The sequence below is a fragment of the Phalacrocorax carbo genome, chromosome 6, assembly GCF_963921805.1.
Source record: "Phalacrocorax carbo chromosome 6, bPhaCar2.1, whole genome shotgun sequence".
NCBI lineage: Eukaryota > Metazoa > Chordata > Aves > Suliformes > Phalacrocoracidae > Phalacrocorax > Phalacrocorax carbo.
In genome coordinates this window covers 45,300,676-45,326,769 of record NC_087518.1, presented here as the reverse complement: position 1 = coordinate 45,326,769, position 26,094 = coordinate 45,300,676, and the positions used below count along the sequence as shown (strand labels likewise).

General features: G+C 49.9%; 4 protein-coding genes across 4 annotated transcripts; 1 reads left to right on the top strand and 3 right to left on the bottom strand.

Moving 5' to 3' along the window:
• Positions 1-1,288: 1,288 nt before the first annotated feature.
• Positions 1,289-3,046, bottom strand: PARS2 (prolyl-tRNA synthetase 2, mitochondrial). The gene has a single exon (XM_009511724.2). The coding sequence runs from the start codon at positions 2,707-2,709 to the stop codon at positions 1,297-1,299; it is 1,413 nt and encodes a 470-aa protein (XP_009510019.2). The 5' UTR covers positions 2,710-3,046; the 3' UTR covers positions 1,289-1,296.
• A 600-nt stretch (positions 3,047-3,646) lies between these two features.
• Positions 3,647-7,912, bottom strand: TTC22 (tetratricopeptide repeat domain 22). Its single transcript, XM_009506088.2, is given in 8 exon segments — positions 3,647-3,824; positions 3,826-4,089; positions 4,735-4,887; positions 6,056-6,216; positions 6,769-6,844; positions 6,847-6,889; positions 7,546-7,659; positions 7,863-7,912. Coding segments are annotated over 8 exon segments (1,026 nt in total). The 3' UTR covers positions 3,647-3,659.
• Positions 7,913-8,235: 323 nt separating this feature from the next.
• Positions 8,236-12,963, top strand: CIMAP2 (ciliary microtubule associated protein 2). The gene is made up of 10 exons (XM_064455029.1): positions 8,236-8,247; positions 8,629-8,733; positions 8,842-8,955; positions 9,150-9,287; positions 9,370-9,504; positions 9,798-9,965; positions 10,147-10,275; positions 11,026-11,058; positions 11,641-11,771; positions 12,867-12,963. The coding sequence occupies exons 1-10, from the start codon at positions 8,236-8,238 to the stop codon at positions 12,961-12,963; spliced, it is 1,062 nt and encodes a 353-aa protein (XP_064311099.1).
• Positions 12,964-14,720: 1,757 nt separating this feature from the next.
• On the bottom strand, positions 14,721-25,329 carry DHCR24 (24-dehydrocholesterol reductase). The gene is made up of 9 exons (XM_064455027.1): positions 25,011-25,329; positions 23,609-23,764; positions 23,067-23,172; positions 22,661-22,779; positions 22,307-22,570; positions 21,379-21,522; positions 20,228-20,425; positions 19,287-19,465; positions 14,721-17,001 (listed from the first exon to the last, which is right to left on the bottom strand). Exons 1-9 carry the CDS (start codon positions 25,239-25,241, stop codon positions 16,848-16,850), a joined length of 1,551 nt encoding a protein of 516 aa, XP_064311097.1. The 5' UTR covers positions 25,242-25,329; the 3' UTR covers positions 14,721-16,847.
• Positions 25,330-26,094: the final 765 nt, after the last annotated feature.

Sequence of the window (26,094 nt, the reverse complement as noted above, 5' to 3'; positions counted from 1 at the left end):
GGTTGCCCAGAGAGATGGTAGATGCCCCATCCCTGGAAACATTCAAAGTCAGGTTGGACAGGGCTCTGAGCAACCTGATCTAGTTGAAGATGTCCCTGATGTCCCTGCTCACTGCAGGGTGGTTGGATAGATGACCTCTAAAGGTTCCTTCCAACCCAAACCATTCTATGATGCTGCCTGGGACAGGGAGAAGGACTAGGTGACCTCCTGAGGTCCAGGAGCACGTGGAAAGCATGGGTCTACTGTAAAGTCCTACATGACAGTGGCACCGTTGTTGCTCGTGATCTCTAGATCTCAGACCCAGAAGCTGCAGCACGGGGCGAGGCAACACCCTCCAAAGAGCCCCCTGTCCAGGGCAGGACAACAAAGTCACATGAGAGCTCATGGGGCAATGGTACCAGTCAGCACTGCCAGGGTGGAGGCAAGCTGCTCCTCATGGGAGCCCCAGGGCCTGGCGTGGCAAGCCCCACACTGCAGCAGGCACATACAAGCGGGATGTCACCACCCTGCGGGACAGGGTTACTTAAATCTATAAGCATGGCCTGGACATTTTTACCCCCAGGCTTTGCAGGTCCCCAAGTTTCATGTTTCCTTGTTAAATTTTTGCAAGTATTTTCTACCACCCTGAGGCTACATCCCTGAAACCACACCATCACCACCCAAGCCCAGCAGATCCAGACATCTTGCCAGCTGGACTGATCTGCAGGATGGGGATGCTGATGCCTGGCAGCATTCTTCACCTTAATTCCTGCAGATTTGCAGCGCTAGGGCATTGTCAAGAACAATGCTCTAGAGTTCACCTCCACTGAACCTGGGTGTATCCAAAGAGAAGATGTGAATGGAGGAAAGGCACCTTCCTTTCTCCCTCTTAAAATCCCTCATGCTGAGAACTCAGCACCTGAAAAGGGCGAAGGAAGCCCTCCCGTCCCGCCTCCTGCAGCCTATGCTCTTGTGTGTACTCAACAGAGGCCATTGCCAGCCTGCCTGCTGCAGCCAGGCAGGGAGGGGCTGACCCTGCCAGTGCTCACGAGGCTATGCGCGCCAGTAAAAGCAGCTCATGGGGGCCTGTAGCCAGAGCAAGCAACGCCCCTAGCCCCATGAGGGAACAAGGGCTGATGCCAGCTCAACTCCAGCACCTGGCATAGTTGCCGGGCACCCTGGCCGGCTCTGACATGAGCTGGATTTGGCTCCGCTCACCCAGTGCCATCACCAACAACCTGCATGTCCTTGAAAAGGAATCAGGGCTGTTCAGATAAACTTAGTGCAGCAAAGATGAGAGATTCAGAGATGGGGATTTTAAGGGACTTGCACTTTACTCAGCAACTCAATTACACCTTCCTTGGTGAGGAATAAAACCTCACCAGTGTTCTGATTCCAGACCTCAAAGACCGGGGGGTCTTCGCAAACCCTCTTCCCCGCTATGACCACATAGGGATAACCCAGCTTGTTGGCATCCTTTAGCCTTTTGCCGATGGTCAGCTGTGTCCTGTCATCCAGCACTGAGTCGCTGGCGAGGTGGGGCAGCGCTTCAGCGAGGTCATCGTACACCCGCTCCAGCAGTGCAGCTCCCTCCTCCTCCTCCTCCTTGCTGCCTCTCTTGGGGGGAATGAAGCAGAGCTGGTAGGGCGCAATGAGGCTTGGCCAGCGGATGCTGTCCTCCATAGAGAGCACCTCAATGGAGGCCGCCAGGATGCGAGTGACGCCCAGGCCGTAGCAACCCATTTCTGCCAGCTGGGGTTTGTTCTCGGGGGAGTAGAAGACAGCGTTGGAGACAGAGGAGTACTTGGTGCCGAGATAAAATGTGTGCCCCACTTCGATCCCTCTGGTCTGCGTGAGTTTTTCTCCACACGTGGGGCAAGACATTTGCTCCCCATTTAGCGTTTCCACATTGGCCGCAAAATGTCCATCAGGGCACACCACTAGCCTGTCCTCGCCGACATCTGCCGGGAGCTGGAACTCATGGGAGACAGTGCCGCCAATGCTGCCCGTGGCTGCCCGCACTTTGACGAAGGGAAGGCCCAGGCGGTCAAAGAGGCTGCAGTAGGCGTTGCACACCAGGTCGTAGGTCTGCTGAGCCGCCTCTTTGGAGGTGTCGAAGGTGTACATGTCCTTCATGTAGAACTCCCGGCTGCGCAGCAAGCCGAAGCGGGGCTTGGGCTCATCCCGAAACTTTCTGGTTACCTGGTAGAGGCGCAGCGGGAGCTGCCTGTAGGATAGGTTGCTCTGAGCAGCCACCAGCTCCGTCACCGCCTCCTCGTGCGTGGGGCCCAGGCAGTAGTCCTTACCGTGCCGGTCTGCCAGCCGGAAGAGCTCTGGCCCCATCTGATCCCAGCGCCCGCTGGCACGCCACAGCTCTGCCGAGCTTAGGCTGGGCACGTTCAGCTTCTGCCCCCCGACGGCCTGCATCTCCTCGTCCATCACCTTGATAAGCTTCTCCATGGCGCGGACGATAGGCGGCAGGTAGTAGTAGCAGCCGGGACCGGAGGGGTGGATGAGCCCCCCTTGCAACATCAGCTTCTGGCTCCGGCAGAGGGGCTCCCCGGCCCCGCCGTCCAACCCCGCCTCGCCGCCCGCCTGCAGGTTGCGTGGCTGGAAGAGCTGCGAGAGCAGCAGCCACCGCGCCCTGCCCGCGGGGCCGTGCCGGGCCCTGCAGCCCCGCCGCCGGGCGCTCAGCGCCGGGAGGCGCCACCCTCGCAGCAGACCCTCCATGGCGGCGCGGCGGGGATCAGCGCCCTCCCTGCCCCGCCGCCGGGCGCCGCGCTGCGTGGGCGCCGATGTGCGCCGGGTCACGCCGCTCCACGCGGCTGCAGGCGGCCGCCCGCGCGGCCACGCGCACCCCTGCTCGCGCACCGGGGGGGGAGGGGGGGGAGGGGGTGGCGCGCGCGCCTTCCGGGATGTGCAGGCACCCCGCACGGTCACGCACACGCGTAACCGCAGCACAACACACCTGCCTACCTACACACGCCCGTGCATGCCTGCAGGAACACGCGCGCCGGCACGCTCCTATGCAGGCCTCCCCGCGCGCCCTGCCCCGCCAACACAACCAATGGGAAGCATAGGCCCCGTCACGTGGGGGATCTCACCCGCAATCGGCCGGAAGCCGGAAACTTAGCGGAGAGGGCGGAGGAGGAGGAGGAGGAGGAGGCCGGGACTCTATGGTTCCGCCGAGCGCCACCTGCCGGACGGGCAGCGGGAGGTCCGCCGAGGGCTGACACCACCACCCCCGCCCCGGGGCGCGGAGGCGTCACCTCGCCGACCCCCACCTGGCGCGGGCCGCCGCATCCCCGGGGCTGTGCTGAGCTCCCGCGGATGCAGCGTGCGAGAGCCGGTGCGTGGCCTCGGGCGGCTGGAGCGGGGGGTGACACCGCCAGCTCGGGGGCCATTGAAACACCGCAGCCCCCAAAGCAGAGGCGGGAGCAGGAGTCCCTCACCCCATAGCTCTGCTGTCCCGGGGCTGGGGATGTGGCGGGGGGACACATGGCACCCCAGGTGCTCTGCCGCCTGCCGGGGACGGGAGCGCGAGGTTCGGGAGGACCCCAGTGGGAAGCCACCCACTGCCTGGGGATGGCCCCAGTGCCAGGGACGGCAGAGCAGCAACGGGGCTCTTGCAGGGCTGACACCACACGGGATTTGTCTATTGCTTTTTAATTAACAAGGTTTTAGGAAGCTGAGAAGGTCCAGACCGCTCCTGAGAGAGACAGCCACTCTGCAGAAGCTGCTGCCACCCCTGGCGACTCAGAGGGACAGCGACAGTTCATCCTGCCCTTGGAAGAATCGACCTTCATTGTCTCAAACAGCAGCTGCACCAGCGCCATCCTCCCCGGGGGTGATCATGGCTGTGGAGAGCTGGATCACCTCCGGCGTGCAGTTGGGGCAGACTGCCCTCAGCTCCTGCTGCAGGCATTGCCATGGGAATTTCTCCTCTGCTTTCTTAACCTGCTGCTCCACCTCCTGCGTCAGCGTTTCCATCCTCAGCTTCTTCTGACCAAAGAACACAAGCAGCGGCTCCAGGATGCCCCACAGGCCCTCAGTGGAGCCCGCGCCATCCACTTTGATGGTCCTCTTGAAGTACTCGATGGCGAGTGTTTCCTGGCTTTTAAGCCCCCGAAGAGCTGCGGTTCGGGTATGGTATTGCCCAGGTCAAATTCCATGGCTTTCTCCTGGAGTTTCATCTACCAGGAACAGTTCTCTTGCGCAATGTCTATGCTCATGTAATAGTAAAAAAATAGTAAATAGAGGCAAGGCAGGACAAAATGGGCCTGTAGGGAGAAAACAGAGACCAGTGGCTGCCTCCAAGCATGACATTCCCCATCAGGCTTTGGGGAGAGGAGTAATAGAGTGTGGCTGACCTGCTCTCAGCACCTTGTCCACAGTGTACCTGGGGGGATGGATTCCTGCTCCCGTCCTTGTGTCTAATGTCTGCCGGTGGCTCTTCACTCCCATAAGCTCTCTGAATTCCCTCCCAGCTAAGGCTGATGTTAACCATAGCAATCCCTCCATTCCCTGTTCTTGCCTTCAGACGTGATGTACCCCTCCCTCTCCCTTGCACCTAATTAGAGCCAAGCCCAACAGGAGGGGGAGGCAGCTGAGGGCCACGCCTCTCACGTCTTTCTGGTCTAACTTTAGGCTGAGTTAATGAAAATTTGGGGATGCTGCAAGGGGTTTCCTGGGATCTCAGGGGTATAATGCACCCCTCAGGGGTATGATGTAATTCTGTGATGTGCCCTCCTTCACCTGGCCCACATCTAGGCTTGCCCTCAGGCATGGGCAAGCCTTGATGACCCTTTTGAGGTGATTTTTAGCATGCATGAGATTTCTCCTATCAGGCATTGGGCCCTGCCCCATCTTTACATGTTCCAGATCTTGCAGATGCATCTTCATGTGGATCTGGATACCAGAGGAAACTCATCAGCTTGTGCCCAGTGGCAGGATGGATGATGAAATGATGTGAGTACAAACCACTAGCACACATCAGGTCAGCTCCTTGGCCATGCCAGGGTATGCCAGAGAGCCAGGCCAGCTTGCCCAGCACCAGCACCTCAGTGTCCAAAGTGTGACCCCCATGGTTAGCAGTACCAGGAAAGGTGGTGCAGACCCCTGAGTTGCTGCTCATCCTCTTGACCTGGGCTGTAAATTTGGTTCCTGGTGATCATGGGGTCCTTGAAAGCAACTGGCTCATCTGCTCCCCCTTCCAGGCTCAGACACAGGGGCAGCACACCCTAATGTGTTCAGAGGTTGAACCACTTGGCCACAGGAGTGCGCCTGAAGAAAGGCTGAGAAATCGAAAGCCTTTTTCTTATGTCATTTCAGCTTTCTCCAGTCAAACCAGGCAGACAGACACCACCTAGCACTCAGTGACCACCTCCATGTTGCACTTTTCAGCCTCCTGCCTCTAGCTCAAAGGAAGTTAAACATCTCTGAAGAGCAGTTGTAAGCACATATTGAAGTACTCCTCTAGAGGAGGAGATTTTACTTCACTGAGCCTCATTTTATGAGGAGTTAAATAATCCTATTTAAATATAAGGAAGTAAGAATGAGTCCTTATTTTATTTAAAAATGGGATTTGAAGAAATCTTTATGATCCTTCTGTAATGGGAAACACTCACTAAGGTGCGCCCCTGTTTACAGGGGGCTGGAAATGGGCAAAATCAAGGGATTAAAGAGCACATTGTTGATGCTCCTGAGTGATTTAGGAGCATTAAAGTCATTAAATAGTCAAGCCAGGTCTGTGAGTTGACTCAGCATCCTGTGAAATGTTTCCCAGAGGGGCCTGGGGAAGTCCCTCAGCAGCTCAGTGCCAGAGCCAGGATCTGGCCCAGGTTTCCTGGCTGCCAGGTAGCAACCTCACTCCCAGACCGGCTTTCACTGATTTTGTCAGGCAATTACTTCTCCCTACGTGCTTCTCACCACAATTAGGCAAGCAATGCAAACGCGGTCTGGGAGAAGCGCCATGGCTGTCTCAGAGGCTGTAGGAGCAGGACAGGTCCCTGCGGGAAGGGGACCGGCCCATGCCTCGGACACTCAGCATGCTGTGCTGGCCCTGATGAGGACTTACGTGTGCCCAGGTGCAGTATGTCTGGCAGCTGAGCTGTGGGTCCCGCAGGACATCCAGTGCCATATTGCATATGCCTTTGGCCATCTCCTGCTAGCCCAGGGAGTGGAAGTTATTCACCCGGCAGTTCAGGACGGAAAGGTTGTCTTTCACCGTTTCATCGCCTGTTTGAGCCACAGAAGTGAAACACATGACTTATTGCCTGCTGGGCTGATCAAAGGGGCAAAACCATCTTGGACTGATTTGCCAGGGTGGTGTTTTAACCAGGAAGGTTTAAGGGTATGCAAGAGACATGGTCTGTGGGGAAAGCTGATATCTCGTATTAAACCAGCAGACAGGACTGAATGCAGGGCTAAGCTTGGGGGCTATGTACCTGAAAGCCTGTCTGTGCTCCTTATTTTTTCCAGCTGTGCTGGGGGAATCTAATAAAGGTACTGCTGTCTCTGCAGCCTTTCAGTGAAATGCTCGCTTGCTGCTTTGCCAAGGGCTGATTTGTGCCATAGAGTCCAAACACGAGGTCTGAGAGGGGTGTGCTCTGCACATGGCGGGACTGAGGGTCTTGGCTCCCATCTGGGGCCTCTCCTTTTTGCCCTGGGGGATTTCCAGGAGCAAAAATGCTGAGGATGAAGGGGGGAAGATGAATGAAGGACCAAGCAGGCAATGGCAGCTGCCTTGAATCAGTCCCTGGTGCAGCAGCTCTGGGTATAGCACCTTGCCAAAGCAATCAAGGGGGCCAGCCTCAGAGAAGCCACTGTCCTGGATCCCCGTCAGGGTGGGGGAAAATGTTGGGGTTTTTTCCTCTCCAGCAGCATCCCCAGGTAGCACCAGGCCAGGGCTAGGGAAGAGAAGTCAGGGCAGGTGAGACGCCAAGTCATTCAGCGGCCGAACCTCTTTCTGTCCCGCAGAGGATTTGCAGTTTGGGTTTGGGGGTCTTGGCACAGAGAGGGAGCACATTCTGACTGACCCTGGACATGCTCTTACACAGCTTGTAGGGTGCATGAGCACACAGTTCTGGCTCATACACCTGGCTAACTAACTTTCACAAGCACTTTCATTCCCTCCGGTGATGTTACCGTAACTGCACAACAGCAGGACAATGTTCTTATGCCCAGTGGAGCATTAGCTGCAGGGCTTGTCTTAGATTTGCCCCTCAGGAAGTTACTGGGGGATATAAAATTACTGCACATCCCCTACACCCTGGAAGCTATCTAAGGTGCAGGCTCTCCCGGGTAACCCTTGGGTACTTTCAGACAGTTCCTCCTAAGCAGACAACACTTTTGAAAATAAACAACACTGATAAAGATATAGTAATTAAATCAATCAGAAAAATACATATCATCATCTGAGGTTTAGGGCTACCTTGGATGAAGGCACATACAGCATCCATCAGTGCTGGATGCATTACACCATGAGTTACATGTGCATAGGGACCAGAGGTGGGTTTTACACAGATGGGTTTGGGGTGCCCCTCCTCCTGAAATGACCCGTTTTTTGTGTAGTGAGCTTTGGAGGACTTGATGACTTGTTGGAGCAGTGCCAGGGTCCTGTTGAAGGTGGGCAACCTCTTCTGCTCCATGGTGCCCTGGTTCAGCAGGATCCCATCCAGCCTGCAATGGGAGTGGATGGCATGGCTGGGACTGGGCAGCAAACCCCACTTTCTGCACCAAACAGCAGCTCAGCACCAGAGAACCAGCCTCCCCAGGCCTGGCTTGCTCTTGTCTGAAATGCCACAGGCATTAATGGGGCTGGTGAGGCTCCCCTGCAAAGATCATGGGTGCAGATCACCCTGCCCAGACCCACCAGCACTCACAGATGCAGCAAATACAGCACCACAGAGGACACAAGCACCAAGAGCAACATTTTATTGCCCAAAGTAGGACTGGCAGGTTCGTTGTTGCTTTAGGAATGTATTTTTTAGCAGCTTAGAGATCATTTGTCCCTATGAAAGCCTGATAAATGGTTGGATCAAGCCATGAGTATGTTATTTTAGCCAGGCTGGGAGCCTCTCTTACAACCAGGGTCCCAGCCTTGACTCTGCTGTCTGCTCCCAGGAGAGGACATTCCCTGGGAAACCAGGATGTTGGGTGCCACAGTGGCAGCTGCCATGGCAACAGCTGCCACCATCCCTGCAGACCTTGGGGACCACAGCTGCCAGCACTGAGCTGCAGGCGCTCCCTGGGGACATGGGCAGCCAGGTGAGGCCAGCAGCTGGGCTTGCCTGGATGCATGGGGAGAGCTGGACTTACCTCCCAGATTTTCTGTGCCCACTGGGAAGCAGGTTCTTGCATGGGCACTTTTGGCACATGATGGTCTGGGACACCCAGCTCAGGCTGGGAGCACCCCACAGTGGACGTGTGGGTCGTGGGCTGCTCACGCTGGAGCTTGCTGGCACCTTCCAAATGCTCAGCAGACACAGAGGGCAGAGGAGTGGGATGTGGAGCAGCAGATCCTGGTGTCCATCTCTGTTAATCACCCCTCTTCACCCCACCGCAGAGCTATGGCTGGCTGAACATGGGCTCAGCCTCGTGCTCCAGTTCTGGCACTGCTGACGGCAGTGCTCCGGCTCTGCATTGCAGGGGAAAGCACCAGCCTCTGGCTGGGCCAGAGCAGAGAAGGGCTCCCGGCTTAGTCAGCTGCCCCATTTCCAGTTCAAGGAGATAATGAAGAGGCACAAACGCCAGGTAAGTGCTGGGCTTCATCTGCCCTCTGTGCACAGTTGTTGGGGGTGAGCAGTGCAGGCAGTGCTGCCCAGCCCCATCCGTGCCCTCCCCACTCTCCTCCTGCATCAGGAAAAGCTGGGCCCAGGAACGTACAACATAAGGGACTTTCTGCAAGAGACACGGCCCTCCAGCCTCCGGGGTATCTGTGACATGAGGGAGCCGCGGTTCAGAGATGCCCACAGGGTATGTCACACCCTGACACATGAGATGCTGGGGAATGGTGCCTGCCAGCTGCGGGACTTGGCCCCGCGCTGATGCCCCTGGAGAACAAGCCTTTTGCAAAGATTAGGAGCTACTGTGGGCGCCATCTCCTCCTGCTGGGTTGGGGACTGTCACCCTTGCCGAGGCTGCACATGGCCACCCCACCTCTCCCGCAGGACTGCTTCCCTGGGCCTGGCACGTACGGCCCCCAGGGGAACCCTTACGCCTGCCTCGAGGAGAGGGACAAGCGCTCCGCCAGCACGAGAGGGCTGATGGACAGCAGGACAGCGAAGTGTGCCCCACTGGCAGCCATGGCGAGTCCTGCCCCTTCCCCTGGGGACATGCTGGTGGGGTGGCCCTGTCCCCCTGCTGAGCGCAGCCCCCCTGTGCCTGCAGGGCAGTGGCCTGGGACCTGGCACCTACTACCTGCAGAGCAGCATCGACGAGGGGCTGCGGCGGGCAGGCGGCCCCAGCCAGCCCCTCTCGGGGGACAGGTTGAAGCCCACCGGTCGTGGCCATCATGCCTTGGAGGTGCGTTGCTCTGGGGCCTCGCACCTGGACAGGGTTTCTCACCGAGCCGTGGCATTGCCAACACCTTTCTATAAGGATGGGGAGCTGCCTTACACCAGCACCTGTCCCGCTTGGATTTTGCTCTTTGACTTCCCTTAGATCCTGGCAAAACACGCCCTTGCAGCAGCGTTTGGGGAATGAGCAGGCTGGTGCCTGTGAGCGGTGGCAGGGCTGAGCTCTCATGGCATGGGATGAATGGGGTGGCCCAAGAGACCACCAGCAGCTGAGCCTCTTGTGCCACTCCCTTGTCACAGCAGAGCAGAGGCACTGAGCTGAGCACTGGCACAGTCAAGGGTTTCCTGGACGAGCTGATGTTGAAGGAGAACAGGAAGAAAGGCTGCTTCAGCACTCTGCCAAGGAGCCCAGGCTGCCCCACGGAGAGGATTTTCTGGGCCACACTCAGCCAGTGCCCAAGAGAGGCGGTCAGTGGGAGCCTGAACATTGGCACCAGCCGGTGTCACTGGCATCCCCAGTGGTGCAACGGGTGCCTGGGGTGGGGATGCATTAGGCCCTGGGGGATGGATGGATGGATGGGTGGTTCTCTGATGTTGTACAGCCCTTTTCATGAGCAAACTGAAGTGTGACAGGCTTCCCTCTGCCCAGTATGCAGTGGGGCCAGGCTCCTACAACCCAAAGCCCATTGAGAGATCAACGTATTCCAGCCAATTCCCATTCTGGTCATCTGCCAAGAGATTCGACAGAAAGTCCTACCGCCTCTTTACTGGGAACGAGGTGAGTGAATGGACAAGGCAGTGAGAGAGGGGCACAGGACTAGTCAGGTTTTGAGCTTCGTGCATTATCATCCCCAATCCATTACCAGCACCCTGGGAGAGGATGAAACTCGTCTGAGCCGAAGTAAGGGTGGGCACTTCTTACCAGCTTCAGCCAGCTAAATATTAGGTGTGCCCTCTGAATGGAGCAGCACCCCAGCGGAAGTCCCACATCAGGTCTGCGATAGAAGGGCAGGCTGACCTCAGGAGGTGCTTTTCTCTTCCCATTGATTATCAAGGAAACCTGGGTCACTTGGCCAGACATCCATCCTTTAGACAGAAGATGAGTCCCTTTCTGGGTGCTGTTGTTCTTGCGCAGAACAGGTTGCTAAAGAATAAATGGTGAATAAAGGCCCATGGCCCAATGTCCTGCCAGGTCAAGGGCAAGGTGCCCCCTGGGTACCACAGCACGCAGAGCACCCACCACCGAGCATGTGCTGCCCACAGGCAGGTGAGCTTGGCTGGTGCTGAGCAGAGAGGCAGGATTTCAGCAGCAACCATGTTATTTCTGCCTGCATCCTCAGGCCTTTGCCCTTTTCAAGGGACGCTCAGACAACGCTTCCCATTAGTTTTGCTCTGCATGAGCTGCAAGTGAGCAGATGCATTTCATGGATGAGGGCAAGCTGGGTTTGAGTCCTTTTAGGTGCCAGGAGTTCCTTGTATTCTCCCAGAAAGTCACATTCTGCTGCTTGAAAACCAGTTTTTCATCTAGCAGCATCAGCAGCATGTTGCAGAGCCCATGCAGGTAGGAGCCCTTCCTTTAGTACCTGTTCCTGGAACTGTATTCATCTTGGCAGCTTCCCCATGGAGAACCAGAACAAAGCCTGAAGGGCTTAAAGCAGACAGGGAAAGCTTTAGTCTGAAATAGTCCACCTTGGCTAGGGATGAGGAGCAGGCTTCCATGTGGCTTCGCTCCTTTATCCAGCTAGAGTGGGGAACAAAGAGGTCAAGGATGAAGACACCTTCGTAATTGCTGGGGTACTCGACAGATTCCATTCCAGTGGGGAGGCTGTGACTTGGCAGCCCTTCACTGCAGCTAGCAGTAGGCAAGTGGTGAGCCTGCTTGAGCCTGCAGAGCTAATGGACTTTATGGACAGCTGAGATGAGAAGGACTGCTCATGAAGGGAACTGGCTGGGCTAACACCAATTAGCGTGTCTTCTCCTCCCTCCCCTGCAATATAGGCTTGGTTTAGTTAAGATATGCCACGTATTGTTGCATTTTTTGCAACTGAAGTGCTGGCCACATGAAGGCACTACCCAGTTTTGCCCCACTCATTCCCCCATGCTGCCTCTGGATGGGGAAGCATATAACACTTTCTCCTTCCAGAACCCTGTAGGTGTTGGTCGCTATGACATCACCAAGCATGAAAATTACCCTCAGAAGATAAGATACCAGTCCCTGTACCGGTGTGATGTGCAGCGGTACCTGAACAACTTGAAGCGGGACGCCTACTTGCTGTAAGTCTTACAGACAAGGGGACTGTGAGTGGTTTCACGCTGGCTTAAAGGAAAATCATCCTGAGCAGCTCTGGGGAGACTGCCCATTACCGACACTACAGCTGGTGTGAGATGGGATGATTGTGTAGTTAAAGCCCTGGATCAGGACTGAGAAGCACTCGCCAGCCCCACTGTGGGTTCCCTCTGTGGACAGGGAGGTTGGTGTTGCTGCACCTCTCCCCTCCCAGGAAAGTGAGGAGACCTTTGTGCTTCTTCACCATATAGGGGTAGTAGAAGGGTTAAAGAACCACTGGCTCTGGAGGCACAGTTGCCAAGGTGGTGGTTGTATCTTGTGAAATGCAGTTTGCCTGCAGCAGAGGTGTAGGCAAGTAGTTCCCACCGAGTTAGAGGAGACAGCCTGGGAAGGAACTGGGAGATGGATGGATAATCAGGCTGTCTGGACTCGTTCCCAGCGCTGGCACTGGACTGCTCAACAGCCCTGAACAAAAATCACCTTCTCAGGCTGTGCCTTGGTTTACCCATCTGAGGAAAGAAGATAACAAGGCTCACTTTCACCGCAAAGGGCTTTGAAATTGCTAGCGTGAAAACCCTGTGAAGCAGTTAGGAACTGTACTAATGAGAGACCTCAGGATAGCCCTCTGCTCTCACCTTTGCTTGTGGCCAAGATTAGCAAACTGCTGTGGTGGCACTACGGGCTGACAGCTCTGCAGAGGTCTTTCTTGATCTCCAGAGAGTAGTTAGAAACCGGTCTTGCCTTAATATAACTCGGCAGCTTTCAGAAGGGCAGCCAGAAGTTAGCAATCCTATGAGGGAGAAAGCGTAATGTAATCTAGCTTTCAATATTTCCCATCTTAGTTAATTTTACACTTTCAGGAGGAATAAAAAAGAAATCTGAACAGTGAGCAGGACTTGGAATTCAAACGCATGTCTCTGATCAAATAGCACTAGCTCCAAAATCACTTTTCAAGCTACAGCTGTGCTTTTTAGGGAATAGCCAGGCTTTTAAGAGCTCTGTTCACCTCCATGCTCGTTAAGACTAATGAGATTAATCCAGGCAATAATTTGAACCCACTGAATCGCATCCTCTTTCCACAGCGAGCGGATCAAGCCTATTGGTAAAAAAAACTGGAATGATTTGATTTCTGCTCCACGTTGTCCAGATACCTCTGAAGACATTGCTGCTATTTTCTAAACATAAGATGGTGCTGGGAAGCCCAAATCAGTGATTAAATGGCAGACATGCCAGCAGATGAGATGGGGTAGAGAAAAACAAAGCGTGCTGGCACACAAGTCAGGAGATAGGAAACAACTCCAGCCTTGTTCTGTGGTAATAAACCACTCTGAGACAACCAGCAGTCTAACTTTTCTGTCAAGTAATTCATTATGTCCACCTTGGACTTCAAAAAAGCAACACACTTGAGGCTGCCAGACACTGCGTGTACCCCGAAGGAGGGTCTGCTGGCACGCACAGCTCGGTCAGCGTTCAATGCTTCCTTTCAAAGGGTGCTCCTGAAAGAGGCTGCATGTACCTGTAATGGGCATGGCGGTGGTACCACAGCCAAATACGCCCAGCTCCACCAGTACCACCCAACAGAGAGCTGGGTCTGAGAAAGCAGTGCTACAGCGAAGTACTTAGTGAGGCCTTCAGCACCTGCCTCCGTTCCTGTCCCATGCTGCCTTTGAAGTAGCTGTTTGCAAGGATCTTCTGTAACATACAGCTTCACTTGAATTAACAATGCAAATATTTATAAGCAGCTGGAGGGAATCAGGAAATTTAGTGTCGTTGTTCCAAATTTTGTAGGATATTAAAACCTAGAGGCAACAGAGAGTGAAACGAAGAGAGAGCTGTGTCAGTGGTAGCAAAGGATGGCCATGAAAACGTACCAGGAGTACACTGGTTCACTTAGAGTTAACGTCTATAAAGCCTCACACTAGTGTTTAGACCAGACTGGAATAATTAAATCTAGGTGTAATTATATGTTAGTTGTGGTTGGTTAAGTATGCTAATTAATCTGCAATTATCCTTTGGTGGGGGAGATAATTGAACACAGGTAACACTGCAGTGATTTAAGGAAATAGTGACGATTGTTCTAGAGAGGCAAAGGAGGGAGGAGGTCTCTGGAGGGAAACGCCTGAGCAGCGGTGTGGGCAAGCGTAGGCTACAGCAGTACTGCTGGGGCAGCCAGAGAGGATTGTGTAATGCAGCGCCAGTCAGGGCCAACACAGAATGTGATTAAAGCAACACAGGGCTTTGGCACCTGAACCAGTTTCAGCGGGGCTGGGGCGTTTGGCAGCTGGGATTGCAGGAGAAATCCCAGGAGCCTCTCTCTGGCAATGGAAGAGGCTGCACCAGCTGTGACCAAGGGTGGGGCGGGAATGCCTCTGACCAGGCCGACAGAGCTGCTGTGATGTTTTTCAAGGAAACAGAAGATGTGGATGTGAAACCCCTCAGGCTGAAGAGGGCACTGATCTTCATCCTCGCTTCTGTGGCTAATCATTTGAAGCAGAAATGAGATTTATTAGCATGAAGTGAGAAGAATGAAGTAGCTATCCATGTCAGTGGCTGCAGCACCTAAGTCCAAAATGGGGCTTTGTCCTCCTCGGACAAAACATCACAGAGGAAGAAAGAGTCGAGGGGGTGAAAACAAATGAGTGTAACTAGCATCATGAGGCCCTGTGGAGTTAGTGGGGCATAACTGAAGGGTTAAGGCTCAGCTGTAAGGTGTTTGTTTTGTACAGGTGTGTCTTGCGCCAGAGATAAGGGTAGGATCAGACTTCAAGGACACTCCTTCAGAGCTGTTTGCAGCACTAGGCTCCTCATCTCGCAGCAGTCTCGCAGTGCCTCTGGCCTCTTACCGAGCCAGCAGCTTTCCTCAGTAATCACTGACCATTTGTAACAATACATCAAGCAGCTGTTGAAAAGTAAGAGATACCACTTTGAACAGTATGCTGGCTAGATCTTTATTTTAAACAGCCTGTACAACCAGAAATTAAGAGCAACAGCAATTGTGCATGTGTGTGACTGATATGGTTATAGTACCCAATCACGTCATACAAAGTTTGACAATAAATTAAGAAGTGAAAAACCAAATACAGTGCGCACCTAAACATCATCAGTACCTAAGTGAGAGAAACGCAGCCTAAGTAGAAGTATTTGCATATCCTCTAGCTGTAGTAACATCGCCCTTTAGAAGCTAACCAAACCCATTCTTGCTCTGTGCAGGCTACCTTACAAGCACTGGGCTAAATCATAGCTTTGCCCCAGGGACAAGGGAAGCTGCTCTTGTGCTGCTTCCCTCTCAGGGGCAGGAGGGCAGGTTACACCCCGAGAATCAGCGTTCGCCTTCCTGTGTACCCCGAAGCCTGGAAGGGTGTAGCAGATGTTCCTGGATCACTGACACAGCTCCACCTCCCGCCCAGCTCCGCGGCTTGGGCAACATGGCAGGTGCTTGAGTTGGCTGCGTCTCCCCTTGGCAGGCTGCCCCTGCTACCAGTCCCCTGCGTGGGATTTTGAGGGGTACCTTGTTTGCACGCAATTTGCCCAGCGTGCATCACTGAGTAACAGGCCAAACTTGTTCTTGTTACTGCTTTATCATTGGTTTCATCTGGACCATAAACATCCATCTAGCAATAAATAAAATCATTGGTTTAGCACTCATATAAAAATTGCAATGCCTCCCACTGGTATCTTTAAAAAGTTCTTCCCATTACCCCTTACGCAAGCCTCAAGAAAATTACTTTCTCCTCCCTCAGTCTCAGTAAGGATTCAAGTAACAATTTAAAGTACTGCTTGGACAAGATACGGGCTTGGTTTGGAACCATGTTTCTGCCTACAGGGTCAAACCATTTCCACGCTTCTACACTTGACCCTATGAAATGTGTGACTGTGCTGTTTCACCAGCGAGCAGCAGAAGCGGGAACTGAATGCTACTTGCTGTTGATTTCCTCTCCAGGTGACTGAAACAGTCCTTTTACAAAGCCTATCAATCTAATCCAGCTAAAACAAAAAGCAAAAATGTCACTCGAGTCAGACCCCAAGCCTGTGTCTATCAAGACACACAACAAGAGCTCGTCTTATCCACAGCCACTTGTATAAGGCGTATAAATAAAGCCTTGACTTCCTTTCCTTACCGGCCAGGACAGAACAGTCTAAAATAACCCACGCCTTCCTCCAACTGAGTATTTATAAGGCACTAAAATTAAGCAGCAACCAAACCCCCCACCCAAAACAAAACCAAAATAATCCAAATAAACTGACCCTCCACAAGTAAAAACTGAAGCTAAAACTTGGCTGTAAGACATAGCAGCAATCGTTTCAGTAGCCTACGAAGCCAGAACATTGATATTTGGGGCACAAAACCAATGCACTGTTAGCCAATTACAAAGTACCTAAAACCTACATCCACTTACGCTTCATTATCCAAATCAGTACAAATCTGATAGGCACAAGTAAAAAGCATTTTCTTCACACCTCAATGCTCAGTTTTGCAGCTGAAGCCAGTTAGGGAGTTTAACTGCTCTGCTGAGATTATCACTCGGCATAACCCCAGCAGCACAGCACTGCTCACGGCGTGCAGTGCCGTACAGCCGGAAGGTTATGGTACCATTGCTAAGCTGTTCTGCACGTTACCGACTGGAGGCAAATGTTTTTAATTAACATCGTGATTAATCTGACAATGTGTTCAGCTTTGGCACCGATTTCTGAGCCCTCCTTACCATTTTCAAAAATAATGATAAATATAACTATAGTGTACAGCTGGTGTAACTCCAGTACCTTCTTCCTTTCCAATTATTTTTCTTATGCTTGGAAATAGGTTAATTCACCTATGCCACTACATTAGATACAAAGGCTAGCACTTAAGATTTCTTAAAAACAATCACTTTGAGTTTGGAAAATAGGTTTTAAAACATACGAAGAAATACGAAACAGAAATTTATAAAGCAGGAATTCATACTTTTAAACATCAGCAATAACAAGCTTATTTGGAGAGCAATAAAGCTTTTTTTTAAAGGATATACCGACTAGCTATAGGTAAATTCATTTTTTCCCTGATTGCTTGATTAGATCATCCAGGCTCAGTGCCTCGCAGCTTTGCAGATTTTGTCATACACTTCTGGAAAGGCATCCTTGCAATTCATTTGCTCCCTCAGCTTGTGGTATAATGAACCATCAAACATATCCCAGAACTCCTCACGGGTCATATAGCAATCTGCATACAGCATCTGGAAACTTGAGGGGAAAAGAAGAAAGGGAAAAAAAAAAAGAGACAGAGATTCAGTATTAATTGTGCCACAAGATTTGAAATAGAATATGAAAAAAAAATCCAGGGCAAGCTATGAATAGCAAATACTCAACAAAAAACCCCATCAACAATGCTTTTTAAAACGAAGCAAATATAATTGCTCACATGGATTACGCTGGGACACTCGGCCCATTGTATTTTGTGGATTTAATATTACCATGACCTTTTTTCCAAGACGAAATAACATGTAATGGTGAAAACAGCAAAATACTGCTACAGTCATTTTGGTGAAGGGGAAGATGGGAAAAGAAAGCAATTAAAGTAACTGTTGCTTTTAAAATATGGTTCAGAACACTTCTTTAGCCATCAATATATTGCCACTTCAATGAGTTTTGCTACTCCAAAGAAAAAAAGGACTAAAACCAGTGTATAAAACAGTGGTTCACGTTTAGACAGCCTAACCACGGGCAGCCAAATCTTCTGACAACTCGTATTCTAACAACTCGTGTTCACAGAAACGCAGGTCCAGAGAGAACTTCAAAAGTTGCCCCAAATCAAGGGTCTGGCCCCTTGCACTGAAAACAACACATAACCTAAATTCTCCTTGACAAATACTTTTCTCACTGCTTTTGAAAGCCTACTTTCCTTTTTCTTCCATTCAAAACTTTTTAATTCCAGCTTCAAAAAAGGGGAAGTATTTTTTCTGCATGCTTTCTTGTGATCCATGGAGGTACGGTCGTGGCGTCTCATATTAGCCTGCGTTACAAAATGCATTCAAGGCAGATGTATGTGCTTTGACCTTTTACAGCTTCTTTGAAGTGGACATTGAGAATATAACTAGGAAGGCAAAAGCCTGCCAAATCAGACCAGGCCGAGAAGATAAATTTATAGTGTAAATGAAGCACAGTGTAACAAAGGTCCATTTACAAAAATAAATGAAATCCTTATTTAGCCGTGGACTCTTCCTTACTTTCATTGTGCTCTCTGAAATGCAGCTTGCATCAGAGTACAGCAGTAAAACACAAACTGTTACGTAAAAGCTCTGTTGTGTGTGATTATGAAACTCTAAGATTATGCATTTATCCATTGTTCGTTTTGCAGTGACAGGTAAAGAAGAGATAAAACTTTGTTAGTAAAGAGCATTAAAATAAAAGCTTAATTTCAAGTTAATTAAAAAAAGCTTAAAATTAACTTCTGGTTGCTTTGTTCTCTGGCAGATCACTTATTGCAGCTAAAAGCCATTTACACTCTCCAAATCATCTTGAAGCAGACTCACCATTGTTACTTAGCCACATGGGACGTAATCACTGTTAGACTGAGAAGTAGGTCAAAATAGAAATGTGGATAAATGATACTGATGGTGTAAAAATACTATGTAGTTGTTTTTTGTTCCTGAGAAACAAGCCTGTAACTGCTTCTCCACTGACACTACTACAGCAAATTAGGCTGGCACAAGATTGTGACAGATGGTGGGCACATATCTCACGCCTACTGCGGTCCTATGGAATAAGAATTGGGGTGGGGAAAAGGAAGCTGTGGAAGTACAAGTTGTGAGGGAGGAAGGACTCCTGCCACCGCACAGGGACGAGTCAAGGCTGGCCTCCATGTGCAAGGACATGCCAGCACAAGGACAGGGCAGAGCTGCAGCATGATGCTGCAAGGACTGCAGGGAGCAGAACAGCCCCAAGGGCAGGCAGGGAAGCTGTCTGTACTTTTAACAGTCTGTGGGATTCCTGGAGGAACTGTGGCCAACACAGCACTTGCTCTGCCCCTGCTAGGAACCAGCCTGAAACAAGTCAGCCTCAGCATGCAAGCTCAGGGGCTGCCTTCCAAGGGCTAGGCTAGCCAGCCGTGCTGAGAGCGGACACTGCCCGATGCTACCACCACCTCTGGGAAGCAGCTGGTTTATGCACAGTCAGTACAGACCTGCTGAGGTCTTTTGCACCTGGCTGCAGGGATGAATTTTGTTGCAGCAGAGCAGCCTGGAGCTGAAAGGATGAACAGGTGACCTGGAGCTACCCAGTTCCCAAATACACTGCAAGAACTTAAGCCAGTGCGCTCATTTGTTTGTTTGGTTTTGCAATCAAATAATGAAAATGAAATAATGTTTTAAAATCATAACATCAAATTAGTAATTAAAATTAGTTTTCAGTTATTGTGGTTGTTAAATTATTGCAAAATTGAAGTGGTGTGGGATTAAATAACTGTGATTAAACCCCACAGGTGTAAACTATATGTCATTTATTACTATTCTATGTAATAATATCCTTACCCATGCACACTTCTTACAAACTTTTCCATTTGCCTCATTGAAGCCCTGGCTTCAAATTGTTTCCTTTTAGGCTCTCCATAAGCTCCTATATCCACGTACAGTTCTGTTTCATCCCCTTTTGGGTGGACCATACCAGGATTATTGGGCAATATAAAAGGACATAACCAAAGAGGGTACACCTGCAGAGGTAAGAAAACACTTCATCACTTATTTTTAACAAAACAATCCTGTAAGCAATCTCTTAATAAAGGTGACAAAATGAAGAGTTAACAGGACTTCTTCCCAATTTGGGATTGAAACTTAAACAGCTCTTCCTTTCCAATTGTCTTGCTGTGGTTCTTAGCTGCACTTTCCAATGACCGTAACACAAATAGATTGAGATACTCAGAATGTGTGCCATGTCCTCCTAGAATTACATCTCCTCCCCCTTAAATATTTGAAATAAAACTTTAAAAAAAAGCAAACCCCAACCCATCCCTGATTCCAAAGCAACAACTGAATACACATTCTGAGTAAAAAGAGAATAAAGAGTTTTCTTTTCCAGGTCAGTCCAAAAGAAGCTACCAGGTTTGTACTTACACTAAAATAAATTCAGAAATAAAAGCAAGAAAGGGACACTAATTCCCACAGTTGGGGTTTTGTGAGCCACCAGTCATTTTAGGTGAAATAAAAATCAGTTTAAGTTTTACGAAGTGATAAAATCTTTACAAGTGTTGGCCTTCTACTGAAGTTTGAATCTCTTTTTTTTTTAATTCTTTTTTTCAGAAAGCTGTGTTCATTTCTTCCACAGCCTTGCATCATAGACTCACAAAGCACAGTACTCCCCAGGATACAATAACAACCTTTTACACAAGCGGACTGTAATGTCTTAAGATCAACAGTCACAGTTCTTATTACACACAGTCCAAGATTTGCCGCATTTAAAAAACATATGTTCTTACATTAAGGTCAGCATGGAAGGTTTGGATAGATTTTTCAAGGCTCTTCATTGGTACCAACATGTCCTGTACCACATGGTGTTGCTCATACAGCTTTCGAATAGCTTCTCCTTGGGTGAGTTTTAACAAAGAGATTTTTGGAGGAACCATCCAGCCAAACAGGTACCGGAAAACAGGGTTATTGCCAAAAGGAATTATATCCTTTAAAGAGGAAAGAAAAGAAGTTTGACTTAAGAATGTGTAAGTGAACCAGAAGACAACACTTCAGAATCCTTGGAGCAATATTAAGTCAGGTTTTCAATAAATTTAACTGCAAGTACTTTTACTAAACTTCTATAATATAAATATGAACAAATAAGAGAGGCCCAGACTGACTTAGCTACACAGCCCTACCCAAGCCTCCTCAATCTAAACAATTGATTTTCAGTCATCTGGATCACAACATACTCAGCCCCAAATACTTTCAAAACCAGTAGGCTATTATCTTTAAATGGCTAAAGGAGTGCATAAGAAGATAAACTTACAGAACTCTTGCAAGAATAAACACATACAAGATCAGTTCTTAAAAGAATTTTAAAGCTGTAAATTTTTAAGTACTTCCTGCACAGCCAACTCCTGTTTAACTTCTCTGGGAGCTGAAAGGATCCGGTATCTCTCTCCAGAGATTCAAAATGTAGCAATGGGAGGGAATCTTTGAGAATGCCAGATAAAGTTTTGTGTAAATGCACATCACAGCAAATACATTTATGAAATCCAAAGTAATGACCTTATCGCGTAATTACTATTCTGAGTTTAGGCAGGGCAAATTTTCAGCCATAATGTCACATTCACGTTTTTTTCCACCATCTGCCTTTGAAAATCTCTTAGTAGGTATAAAAGCTTAATGATGAAATACATACTTAAGGTCTAAATTCAGAAAAGCACTAAAACAGACATTGGGAGGTTATGATATAACACCTTACATATATTAAGAAGTGCCTTTGCATTTGTTTTGCCCAAATGCAGGATTTCTAAATTTGCCATAAACTTCACTGGTTTCTTCTGCCATGGAAGACAGAAGCGTTGCTAACGGGAGGAAGGTACATTGTCCCTATACTGGGAATGAGCAGAATACCTTCCTGCAGATGTTACTCTAATTTTGGATCTGGTCTTACTTGGAGCTCCCAGAAGATACTGCGTGTATGTCTATGGTAATAATGTCTTGAAGGAATGTATTCTATTCCAGTCCTGTCAGCTTTCAAATACTTCTCCACATGCTTAAAGAACCATGGCTTGTAGTAGTTGCCAATTCTGTTTATCTAAAGAAAACATGTGTTCATTAGCAAACACCAACACCGGTAACAGTTACCCCTTACTACACAACATCAACTATGTCCCCAAATTCCTTTACTGTGAAGAATCAATGTCATACCCTCTGTGACAGTTTGAATGACACTATCAAGAGATCTAGGGAGGCCTCATTTCTCCACAGGCATGGCTCCTTCTTACCTTTCTTGCCATTAAGGCTTAAATAAGGCTCGCCTATTACAACCTAATTAAGAGACCATGAATGTGACAGAACTAGATTCCTAAAATACCGACCTTTCAACCCATCATTACTCCAAAGTCTCATTATGTCAGAGGAGAAACATCCAGGTTGAGGGATGCAGTGAACAGCTAGCATGTCCCTCCTGTAAATGTCCCTGATGTGTTTTACCAATATTAACTGTATTAAAAGCTTGCTGGGAAAGGAGTTACTCTGAATAACTGCAGTTTATAACAGCATTGTTCTGTATATGAGAAAAGATACTTCTCTTCCTCCTTAGGTACTGCAATGAAAAGGCTGTAGACTAAATTATTTCCTACAATAATGAAATCAGTGGGTCATTTCTTATCAATTGAAGAGATTTGGAGTACAGCCTCTGTTGTAGTAACAAAGAGCTGTAATTTAAAATATTCTGATGGACAGATCTAACTTTTAATCCCATGTTAAGAGAATGTTCCAATCTTGTAATGATTCTGGTTTTATATTGACATATAGTACAGCTTCAGTTAAACTTTGGGGATATTTTTTTATTTTGTGAGTAACTTCTCTTTAGTTACCTTGCTTTGTTCAGCTTCATCAGTCAAGACTCCTGTCATGATGACTGCTTCTTCCAAAGAATACACAAGTCCTTCCACAAAACAATTCTCCTGTTTCTTAGATTCTTCAGTAAACTTTTCGCAAATCTTCTGCAGTCCTCTCACAGGCTCGTAATGTATTTTGACATATTTCTTGGCAGGTATCATTTTTATTTCTGCTGCAACCAGGAAACCCAGAGTACCACAAGACCAAGGCACTGCATAAAATAGGTCTGAATTTTCAGTCTGCAAAAAGTATGTCATACTAAATCATATATCCATACTGAAAACTGTCAATGACATTGTAAATGATAGCAAAATAACATTTTGTCTTACTGGTGTACATCTCACAAGGCTTCCATCAGCAAGAACAAGTTCATAGGCCACACAGGTATGTTGGAAAAGTCCATATATATGGGATGAAGACTCAATGCCAGTTCCCATGATCAGGCCACCTTATCAAGAGAGCACACAACAAATCATACAACACAAACACACACTCCAAAATGAAAGTGCTTTACGAGAACAAAACCCCACTTTTAAGCTCAAGCTCAGGGCATGACTTTTAAGAGTATTTAAAAAAACCCAAACACAATTGCTTATAACATAAATAGCACAACAGAACATAAGGTTCAACAGAGTGTTTCCAGAATCTTTAAAATAATGCTACATGTTACTGCATAAAAAGCTAATGAAAATGCAGCAAAATCAGTGAGTCTTTTGTCTTCACAATGACCCTTACCTACTGTAAGGTCATCAAGCTCTGGTACCACAGGAATAGTCCAGCCCATGGGATTCAGGTGTGCAGTCAGCTGGCCCATGGTCACCAACGGTTCCACACGAACAACCTAAAAGGCAAAAAACCACCACAATTCCCCCCACCAAACATAAATTAAGTGTTCAGCATTAATGATGACAAAATATGGCTAACTGGATTGTACTTCCATCTGTTATCAGAATTCAGAGACTTACTTTCCTAAGAGCACTTCTAAAAATAGCTGAAACTGTTTAGTGATTCCTCCTCTGCCTCAACATGTTGTTGCTCAGTCCCTGAAACCATAACTCAATCTGGTCTTTCAGACTTCAGCACATAAAAGCTAAGCAATTCCATATGCTGGTTTTTTTGCATAGAACGATCCAAGCACACATTGTAAAATCTGAAATTTGATGGGTCTACTGCTACAAAAATCCATTGTTCTTTATGGAATCTAGTTTCCTCTTCAGCATACAGTAAAAAAAGCTGTAACCTTCATTATTATGAAAGGTTTGTGAAGAACTCATTACCTGTCTTTCACTGTTCACCTCCAGAACATCCATTAAGTTTATCATGATGTTCTTATGGATCTTCTTATACTTTCCAACGCGAAGTGATACTGTCAACCAGCCAGGCCGGCCAGTGCACATGTATCTTTTGCTCCCTTCGTTCTTCCATTCCCGAACCTGCAAGAGACAACAACTGAACTGACACTGTAAGGCATACCCATGTCGTCAATAATGTATACCAGAAACATTTTTCCCTCATGGTGAAAAAGCATTCAGAAATACTGTTACTCCTCTACATGCATGTTACCTGCAAGTAACAAAGCCTGGGTGTCTCTGTGTTGAGTAGAGACGCTTTGGAAGTCTCTCTACAGACCTCTGAACTTCTTAATAAAATACCACCAGACGGGTCTCGTTACATAAAGGAAGCATTTCTGATACCCTGTAGCTTTTGGGGTTTTTTGGAGATGGGATTCAGACAACTAGAATGAAAGCTCTAAAAATCCACAGGAAAACCTATACTCAAAGGGAGGTATTATCACTGTCATAAACAACGTCAGTTCCCTGACATTTAATGAAACAATGCCTCCTCCTAAACACACCAAAAAACGGTCTGAGCCTGAAAATGAATGGGCAAAGAGAGAAAAGTTGAGAAGGAAGATGCGTAAGCCATACGCACGATACACAAATTCTGCAAAGCTACGATGGTGAATTTGTAGAACAAACATCAATTGTAGCATTTTCGTCCAAGCTGTACCACTACAGCTAGTGATAAAAAAGCCAACCCCAAACCCTCAAAGAATAACTCCGTGCGCGTTAACATCCAGCTGTATCTGCTATGAGCATGAGAGTCAAGGCAGAAAACAGAAGTAGACGTGACAGAAACATTAAAGACATCTGCGTTTCTGAGTAGAAGAAAAGCTTCGTCTCCCCTTTAATCATCTCTTGGAACTAACAATGCCAAGAGGCAGGATGTAAGCGGTATTAAAACACGGTATTAAGCCAACCATGCAAAGACTGACATTTTCATGTTACACGCGCGCACAGACGTACGTGCCTGCACCATGTGAGCGTAGGGAGAGATGCCCGGCACATCCCTAAGGGCGATACACGGACAACAGCCGCACAGCCGCATCTGGACTGGCCAGCTGCTGTCGCCACAACTTCGAGAGGAGTTTCAGACGGGGGAAAAAAACCGCACAGGGGCAAGAAACACCCTCTGGCTTTTACTCGTTTGCTTTTTCCCGCTCCGGCTGCCGCAACCGGATTCAAGGCTGGGTTTTGCCCCGGCTCCGGGCGCGGCGGCGGGGCGGGGGGGGGCGGTGTCGCCGCGGCGGGGGCGCAGGCTGGCGAGGAGCGGGCGGGGGAGAAGCTCTCCTCCCGCAGAGCCGCCCCCCGAGCCGGGGAGGAGGTGCGGGGGCCTCACCTGCGCCTGGATGTGGCGGACGCGCTGGGCGTGCTGCCGCGGGGCGCTGTGGAGGCGCCAGACGGCCCAGGCACGCAGCTGGTAGTAGACGTCGAAGAGGATGGAGAGCGGCAAGAGGAAGAGGCAGACGAAGACCCAGCGGTGGTGCACCAGCACGGCCTCCAGCCCCCGGTGCCGTACCCACAGCAGCAGCAGCAGCAGCCCCGCGCCCAGCGACCACACCGGCGACATGGCGACCGCCGTCCGCACGCGCTCCCTCACGGCCACCGGGATACCGCCATGCCGCCCCCGCCGCTCGCACGCTCCCCGCCCGGCCCCGCCCCTCCCCGGCGCGCCCGCTCTCCATTGGTCGCCCCCGTGAGGCGAGGGGAGGGGAGCACCCAATGAGAACGCTCCGGGGAGATCGGACCAGGCGCTGAGGTCGCCGATTGGTTCCGCGCGGTGCGCCCCGCTCTCCCCTCATCGCCGCGGCCGCCGGCCCCCGCCCGGCTCGCTGCCCCCGCCGTGGGATGTCTGTCTGTCCCCGCCGTTGGGCAGCCCCAGCTGGAGCGGGTAGGGGTCCTGGGGTAGGGTCGGACCCCCGGCCAGAGCTAGGGACGAGTCATGAGGCCGGGGTCAGGGCCCGAGGCAGGGGCTGAGGGGGTGTGTGTGGTCCAGGCCTGAGGTGGTGGGGACCCCCAACCAGCCAGGGCTGAGCGGGGCAAGGGGCTGGGCGCAGGCCCTTGGTAGCTCTGTGGTGGAGGTGCCGTGGTGGCCAGCGTCCCTCAGGCAAGGGTCTTGCCCCAGTGCCTTTGGGTTGGGGAGCTGGAGCAAAACACCTCTGTACATCTCTCTTGGGCACGTTTATGGTGGTGTTTTCCGTTCCAGTGAACCTGGTAGCGCAGGTGTCTCCCACAGACAGAAACTCAAAAGTGCCGTGCAGACCACTTTCTAGAAGGAAGGAGATACCCGCCTCCAAAATGTGGCTTGCTCTCTAAAACCTTGGCAGAAAATTCCTCTCCTCCCCCTCTCCATGATGGAACAGTGGGAGGAAAGGTACTTAAAGTCTGTGAGGAAGAAAAGGCTTTTTTTTTTAAGATAAAAT

What these genes read in the sequence shown, in the direction of transcription:
- DHCR24 (XM_064455027.1), bottom strand. Translation starts at nt 25,241, where the DNA reads ATGTCGCCGGTGTGGTCGCTGGGCGCGGGGCTGCTGCTGCTGCTGCTG. An exon ending in GCTTGATGACCTTACAGTAG is followed by an intron (nt 22,780 to 23,066) that starts GTAAGGGTCATT and finishes TCTCTTGATAAG; the next exon opens with GTGGCCTGATCATGGGAACT. An exon ending in ATGAAGCTGAACAAAGCAAG is followed by an intron (nt 21,523 to 22,306) that starts GTAACTAAAGAG and finishes TGTTTTCTTTAG; the next exon opens with ATAAACAGAATTGGCAACTA.
- CIMAP2 (XM_064455029.1), top strand. An exon ending in TGAAGAGGCACAAACGCCAG is followed by an intron (nt 8,734 to 8,841) that starts GTAAGTGCTGGG and finishes CTCCTGCATCAG; the next exon opens with GAAAAGCTGGGCCCAGGAAC. An exon ending in GGTTCAGAGATGCCCACAGG is followed by an intron (nt 8,956 to 9,149) that starts GTATGTCACACC and finishes CCTCTCCCGCAG; the next exon opens with GACTGCTTCCCTGGGCCTGG.
- PARS2 (XM_009511724.2), bottom strand. Translation starts at nt 2,709, where the DNA reads ATGGAGGGTCTGCTGCGAGGGTGGCGCCTCCCGGCGCTGAGCGCCCGG.